General features: G+C 38.1%; 1 protein-coding gene across 2 annotated transcripts; it reads left to right on the top strand.

Moving 5' to 3' along the window:
* Positions 1-1484: 1484 nt before the first annotated feature.
* On the top strand, positions 1485-8088 carry LOC120704716 (MADS-box transcription factor 23-like). Of its 2 annotated transcripts, none has more exons than XM_039989199.1 (7): positions 1485-1807; positions 3281-3356; positions 6785-6846; positions 7271-7370; positions 7441-7482; positions 7562-7797; positions 7887-8088. In XM_039989199.1, coding segments are annotated over exons 1-7 (699 nt in total). In that variant the 5' UTR covers positions 1485-1625; the 3' UTR covers positions 7888-8088. The 2 variants fall into 2 exon arrangements, with proteins under 2 accessions (XP_039845133.1, XP_039845134.1); XM_039989200.1 differs by having other exon boundaries at positions 7890-8087.
* The last annotated feature ends 377 nt before the right edge of the window (positions 8089-8465 follow it).

Here is an 8465-nt window from a genome sequence, read left to right as displayed (position 1 = left end):
AACCATCCAAATGACGCAAAGACTCGAAGTGCCGCCTCCTCGAGCTGCCGACATGGGAGGACGAGGGCTCCCATGTTCGTGAAGCACATATTTAAATTTGTGCCCAAACAAACTTGTAAGAGAGATACAATAATGCAAGGTTTGCACAGATAAAACTAGAATGGCCCATATCCTGGTCCAAACCAAATGTGTGTGTGTGTGGGGGGCGGTATTTCTACCATTGTAAAAGCAAGCAATATTTTCTTCGTCCATCAACGGGAATTCAAATCTCAATCGGATACGGCCTCACTACTAGAAAACAAGCCTTAGATCCACCCCAAAAGTACCGGTATGGAGATGAACCGGTACCTATGCTAGCATATGTACCGGTTCATCTCTATACCGATACTTTTGGGGTGGATGGAATTTATGAATGAGCCTTAGGTACCGGTTGGTATTAGCAACCGGTACCTAAGGCTCTCCATAGGTACCGGTTGGTAACTTTTATATTAGTACCGAGTGGTACCACCAACCGGTACCTATAGACGAGCCTTATGTACCGGTTGGTGTTACCAACCGGTACCTTAGGAGCCTTAGGTACCGGATGGTACCACCAACCGGTACCTTAGGGTCATCCATTGGTTACCTTTAAAGGAAAATATCTCCTACTCGATCAGAACAATTGTGTAGCTGAGATGGTAAAGGAGCAACGTGCGAGGCTAGAGGTCGCGAGTTCAAGTCCCAACTAAAGAGAATATTTTGCGTGAATTTTGAAGGCTTAGGCACCGGTTGTTTTACCCGGTACCAAAAGCTGAGCCTTTGGTACCAATTTGGGGGTACCGGTTCAATAAACCGGTACCAAAAGCTTCTTGCAACCGGTGCATTAAGCCGATTTTTCTAGTAGTGCCAGTGCATGAAGTGAATAAACGTATTGCGTAGGTCTATTATAATTGCCCGTAGCAACACGCACTAGCTAGTCAACACTAAAAGCTGTTACAAAAGTTCTCTCAAACAATCTCTTATAAAGTGGCCTACTCGTCCCTTTTGTTTTCCCCATTCACGACGCATTTGTAGAGTCAGGCACTTGGAAGCCAACTTACTCTTCTATTTTTCATCTTATCTGTATATATACTGCACGCAAGCAAAGCAGTGACGCAAATAAGTAAATGAATGCGCTATATAACCCCCTAAACTAATTTGGACGAGACAATATGTCCATAAACTAAACAAGTCGAGCTCTACCTGACGTTCATATTTTTTTAATCAAAATGACAAACTTTTCAAGTTCAGGATCAAGTACGACAGGAGTGCTGTGCACGTGGCCGCCACCAAGTTGAACAAAGGAGGAAACGGGACTGAGTTGATAAGTCGTACGAGCTTTAAAATGGGTGCACCGAGCTAGTTGTAATTTTCAAACCTAGTGTCAATATATTGCAGTCACCTATCAAGGGCTACATCATATACTCCCCCCCCCCCCCCCTCCCCAACCCCCCCACCACCCCTGCCTCCTTCTTTCTAACCCCCTTTTCCCCCTCCCCCACGAGGTCTGTATGATCCACCTTCCTCATCTGAGTTGATAATCAAATCTCCTCACCTCTGGTTGACGAGTGTGTGCCCTGCTGCTTCAATCCAGAACGTGTGTCACCATGGTTCGGGGAAAGACAGTTATCAAGCGGATCGAGAACGAGACGAACCGGCAGGTGACCTTCTCTAAGAGGAGGGCCGGACTGTTTAAGAAGGCTAGGGAGCTGGCCATCCTCTGCGATGCCGAGGTCGGTGTGCTCGTCTTCTCCAGAGCAGGCCGGCTCTACGAGTTCTCCAACACCAGGTGATATTCTCCCGCTGTTGTATCTAAAGTACAACTGCATGCTGTGTGAGGGTCTTTTAGCAGGAAACTAGTATTGTGTCCGTACGTTTGAGATCACTAATTTTATATTATTTCACTCCATGTACAAGCCGTGTTGTGATCCTACGAGGTATTAATTGTCCGGATTTCGATTGGAATTTGGATTGATTTTTTGGGTTTCGATTAGGATTCCGGTTGATTTATATGGGCTCCGATTAGAATTTTGATTGATGGACCGTGAAATCATTGCTTGTTTTAAAAATAGCAAGAAATTTAACTACTATGATGCCATTGTCGTCTGATGATTTGATTGGTAGGTCTTTTTATGTTTCGTACTTAAGAAAAACTAATAATTCGTTGATTGATCCATTGTAGTATGAGTTCATCTTTATCCATATATCTTCCTTGGCATCCCCTTTTTTATTTTTTTTTTTGTTCCCAGACACATATATATGTAACTTAGGAGAGTCCAGTTTGCTCTTTTATTTCTTTCTTTCTTCGTAAAAACAAATGAACTATGGAAAAGGCATTAATATAGCCAAGAGGGAAAACTAGTGTTCGTTTTGTTAAAGCTCTTTTGTTTCTTTCTTCGTACCAACAAGTGTGGACATTAACATCTGAATAAACTACAGTAAGCTGTTATCAATTAGAAAATAATCTTGTGTTAGATTACTGTCCAAATATTGCATGCATATTATATTCTACAACAAACCCGAAGTGGACATGAGTCCTAATGCTATATTTTTTTCTTTTTGTTCTTATATCCTGGATCTCCCGTATTCTACGATCCGTGTAATAAGTCTCTATATCCTTTTTCCCTTCTCAAACTTATAAGAGAATCTACAAGTACCCCATTCTTTCTGTTCGTTATGTGGTTCTCGAAGAATTAGCCATTTTCATTGAAATGAAAAGTTCCATTATCCTTTTATTTAGCTCTCGTCAAATTAAACATTCAACCGTACAACCAATAATGGTTCCACCCAATCATATGTTCAGTGTTTCCACATTACCTACTACCAGAAACCACCTCTTCAAGAGTTTTCATGGTTATAATGTGTGCGCGCGCGCTTGTGTGTGTGTGAGAGAGAGAGAGTTGATCTTGGTAACCCAATAAATGGAATCTAGGTGCCTAACGTTTAGCACTAATAGCACCATCATCTTTCTGCACATGGCATTAAAATAGCTCCAATTTGGGGATGTCAAATCCACCTGTAAATTAATGTTATCTAATGTATCATACTTTCTAGATATATATGTAACACCATCTTATTGTAATGATAATTTCTGAAACCCACCTTAAGAGCTCTGCATGCCGTGTGTAAATAAGCAGAAGGTAGACAAGCAGTTCATTTCCACACACACACACACACCCCAAATCTAGTCATTATCTTCCTCCCATGTAATAAACTAACAGTAATTTCTTTGACAAAATGACTGGCGCTCCGTTTGAATCAGCATGACGTCCATAGTCGAAAGGTACCAGCACATGACAGAGGGAAATCAACTCATGAGCGCAAGCACCGAGGCTAAGGTCTGATGCAATACTATCAATTTTAACTTCCATTTGATTTGATTTCTCATTATTGAGTTCATACTGAAATGCTTCAATAGTAATATCGTTGGCAAATTCTTCCGCAGCTTCTTTCAACATATCTCATGCGTGTGGGTGTTTTGGCCAATTTGTACGAGTACAATGTTAGTTGTCCCGGTTTCCCCACCAAGACCACCATTCCGGAACTAAAAGCTCGGCCTTTAGTCCCGATCAGGCAACTGGGACTAAGGGACACCCTAGCTCATGCGTGGCAGGGCCACCTTTAGTCCCAGTAAAAACTTTCCATTAATTTTTTATTTCATTTATGTTTTTGTATCCACGTTTACGTATTCTTCTATACTTCTATACGTTCATGTTCGAGCTGAAAATGAAATCCACTAACACACACACATATTCATATATAGTGAAATTTACCGGTGCAATAAAGTGAAACATAGATATATACATATATAGACATACAAAGTGAAACATATATAACACACACTGCAACAAAGTCTTTTATTATAATTATTCTAATATTTACTTCTTTTATTGTTATCTAATATTGTGATTCCATCAGTGGAATACATCCTCTTTGTTGACGACCTGCTCATAAATAAATCCTAATATGACTCCTTAAATTGCCAAAACTATTCCATATGGAAGGAGCTGGTCCCGCATGCTATCAATCTATAAAAATTTGAAAATATTCATTATGATAATTTACTAAACGAATTGAAACATTAACAGAACTTTTTTTACTTACTTTCATTTGCCAAGTAGTTTACATCTTTTTAGGATCTACTAGACCGTGAATGTTCTCGCAAACATAGTATGCGCATAAATTATAGCCCTATGTCTGCCTCAAACATTATAAAAGAAATTAGACATCTGATATCCATATGAATGTATAATAAAGTAAATGAAACATGCAAATGCAACATCCAGTATGTATCGGAAAGTCTATGTTCAATTTAAGTTTGTCGCTGAATTGACCTACATGGTTTTCACGAAACTTTTTCCAAATCATAGGCCTAATGAAAAATGAAAAAAATTAGTTATCGGATGAATTCAAAGTAGTGGTGATTGAGGTATAGTTGTGTGATGACTGGAACTACATTTTCAACATGTTAGTCATACTTTTCTCCTTTTATAGAACTTTCCTAAGTGAGTCCATAACTATTGGTAAGCTCATGTCAGGAAGTATCACAAATGGCGATATAGCAACTTTGTGGTGTATTGGAATTTCTTGACACCCTACAACCTCAGTTGCCGAGTGAGAGACCCGTTTCTTTAATAATATTGATTTGTCCTTTCGACTCTCAATTTCCCTTTTTCCAAAGCATGAAATAAAGAATACTAGATATGAATGAAAAGAGGATGAACTTCCTTACCTTTAGAACACATGGGTGGGTGAAATCTTCACAAAATCATAGAAAAAATGAGCATAACCTTCCCCATGCTAGCCGGCGCCATGAATAGTGGTGAGTAGCTTGCTGTGCTCATAGCTCAGCTAACCGGAAGGACAACGTCCTTTTATGTGAAACGATTTAGTCCTGGTTGGAGCAATGGCCGGAACTAAAGATCCCTATACTAGTGTAGTTAAATAAGCCACAAGTTTAATTATATGTACAATTTTTGAGCTTAGCTTTGCATGAAAATCAAATTATGGAGAACAATGCAGGAACATACTCATTCCATTATTATTGGTCACTTTTGGTTCGCCCTAAGTCAAACATTTATGACTGACCAAGATTTATTGAAAAATATATTAATTTCAATATGGAGTTTGATATACACAAGCATACACACACAAACACAAAATTGCATGTTTGTATATATGTGTATGTCTACAAACTCATTCGTTACTGCATGTACCAAATAATAAATACACTATCAATGCATTTTGTAGATGCTGCCTGCTGACCAGGTGGTTGTACTTTTTCTATAAACTTTGTCAAACTTTAGACATGTTTGACTTAGGACAGAACTACATAAGTTTGAACATATGAAGTAGGCAGTAATAAGATATACCCTTTTCTCACGTAAATGTGGGCACCCAACATTTACTTTGACTTAAGAAGCAGACATTAGATACAAGAGGCAACTAAAAATCCATCGGACTAGCTAGCTAGCATACAAAACCAGACTATGGCCATGTTTAGTTCCCAAAAAATTTTCTACAGTACCCATCACATCAAATCTTCAGACATATGCATGGAGCATTAAATGATGTTAAAAAATAACTCATTACACAGTTTAACTGTAAATGACGAGACGAATCTTTTAAGTCTAATTAGTCTATAATTGAACATTAATTGCCAAATAATAACGAAAGTGCTACAGTACCAATACCGAAAAAATTCCACAAACTAAACAAGACCTATGTATAAGGAATTAATATTTTTGCTAACATAGTTTCACATAGAAATTCATTACTATAGATGATACATGGATAAAATATAGGCCTTGTTTAGTTCGCAATTTTTTTTGAGTTTTGGTACTGTAGCACTTTCGTTGTTTTTAAACAATTAATGTCCAATTATATAGACTAATTAGAATTAAAAGATTCGTCTCGTCGTTTATAGTTAAACTGTGTAATGAGTTATTTTTTCAATTGTATTTAATACTCCATGCATATATCCGAAGATTTATTGAGTTATTTAATGCTCCATTTAATACTGTAGGAATTTTTTTGGAAATTAAACATGGCCATAGGCTAATTGACTACGAATAAAATAAAATTTTATACATTCTGTGGCTCGTTGTTACTAGCTGGCCTGGTACTAAAGTCCGGGATAGATGACTATTATGCCCGGTGCCAATCCTAGCATTAGTACGGACTTACTAAGCCAATACTAAGGGTGTGTTTGGCACAGCTCCGGCTCTTCCAAAAACAGCTCCGGCTCTGGCTCTTCAGATGGAGCGGCTTTTCTGGTGGAGTTGGAGCCGTTTTAGAAAATGTTTGGCAAAACAGCTTCACTTGTTAGATTAATGTGTAAGCCGCGTGAAGCCACAATTTCATGGCTTCATCTTGCCTGTGTAAGCCGCTGATGGCTTCAGGACCGGCTTCACACGTAAAGCCGGTCCCAAAACAAACGTTTGGGAGGGCTTTACCTGAAGCCGCTCGTGAAGCCGCCGGTGAAGCCCTCCCAAACGGGGCCTAATACTCTTGAATGATGGCTAGTTTTCCAGCAGTGATTCCAATTCCTTCAAAACATGCTGCGTGCTCACAAAGTAACTGCCGAATTCCTGGCATATGTTGATGCCTTTTTGTTAATTCTTGGGCACCTGCAGTTGAAGCATTAGTGTGGAAAAAGAATAGTAAATATATTTCTTTAATCATGTGTCCCTCTTCGGTATTAATTTTATAAAATTTCATGCCTTAAAATTTCATCTATTTGATGTCCGACTTACTGTTCATGCAGTTTTGGCAAGCTGAGGCAACAAACTTGAGGCAGCAACTACATAACTTGCAAGAAAATCATATGTATGATCCTCGGCCCCACCTGAAATATAATGAAACTGTTGAATTACATCAGTGAGTATAAGAAACCAAGGTCATTTCAGTGTGCAGCCACAACTTTAATTGTCACAATAATATATATGGCTGTTCACCTGTAATGCTTTTTCATTTTATGATGTTTTTACGTTGGGTCCAACATATATGATTCTAATGTTTTGACATTTAAGTAATAACTAAGCTCTCACTGATTTCCCCCTAATAAGGATAGTAGATTGAAAAATGTATGTCATTTGTCCAAACATTAGGGACATATGAGTGATATAATATATATGTATATTAAAACATACATATAGGGGAGTCAAAACCACACAAATAAACTATAAAAGAAACTGAACAACTACATAGGTGTAAAGTTGGAATGATACATAATTTCAATAAGCTACTGCAGGCAATTGCTCGGACAAAATCTTTCAGGCATGGAAGTTGAAGACTTAAAGAGATTGGAGAACCTGCTGGAAATGAGCCTTCGTGAGATTCGGCGGAAAAAGGTAATCACTAGTTGTTTCTCTGTGCGGAGATGAAGTGCCAGTAGAATGTCATTAACATCTCTCTTCACAGGATCAACAAATAATTGATAAAATTGAAGAGTTGAACAAGAAGGTTGGTTGATCGAGCAGCATTTTATAATAACCATTTTTACGAAGGAACTATGCTTAAATCCCTGATTGAATTATTGCAGGAAAATATTTTGCATCAAAAGAACGAGGAAATATACCATAAATTTGACATTGTTCGCCAAGAGAACCTGAATTTGCAGAAAAAAGCGGAACATGGACAAGGAGTAGATGGGGAAGATACAAGTTCTGCTACTTCATACAACATTGCTGGTCCAGACTGGGATATACCTTTAGTTCGTCTGGAGCTGGGCCAGCCACAGCACGTAGCCAAAGAACAACCCGAAGCACCAACATTGTGGTAAGTGTTTTATGATAACCTGACAGAATATATTTTTTGTTTGGTCGCAGTACATAATCAAATGATATGGCCATTCGCTGAAATTTCAGAAGACTTTGACTGCTGCTTTGATAGGAACAACCGCCGGAGGACTTATTAGAAGATGTGATTGCTTGTAATATTATTAAAGCTAATTGTTGGACTGTTAAAAGTTCAAATACTATCAAAATAATAAAATTACATCAACTGTACTCTATCATAAGTACCATTCGATCACATTTATCCACAGTGTTTCAGAATGTTTGTTGAAAGTTCTATCATGTGTGGTCCTGTAAATTGATGGCACAATTTGGAATACCGGATGAAACTTGAAACTCATCTGAATGAGGTGTAGGATCGGATCCATCTAGCTAGTGACGTTAAACATCCACGTGTATTATTCACACCCTTGTTCTTTGATGTAGAATCTACACCTTGCATATCCATAAAGATCTTTTATGGACAAGTTAAGGTTTTATCTTTTTTTTTTCTGCTTCAACTAAAAGTTTAACTAAATTTCCAGCATGAAGCCCATTTTTTATTACAACACTGCATCAAATGGACCCAAAATCCTCATAGGTGCGTGATTTTATTTATTGTACCTTTGTGATAGCCTCTAGACATAATAATATATTTGACTTAGATATACA

The sequence above is a fragment of the Panicum virgatum genome, chromosome 4K (assembly GCF_016808335.1).
Source record: "Panicum virgatum strain AP13 chromosome 4K, P.virgatum_v5, whole genome shotgun sequence".
Taxonomy (NCBI): domain Eukaryota; kingdom Viridiplantae; phylum Streptophyta; class Magnoliopsida; order Poales; family Poaceae; genus Panicum; species Panicum virgatum.
Note: the sequence above shows the minus strand (reverse complement) of the source record. Positions and strands in the feature narration are given on the sequence as shown.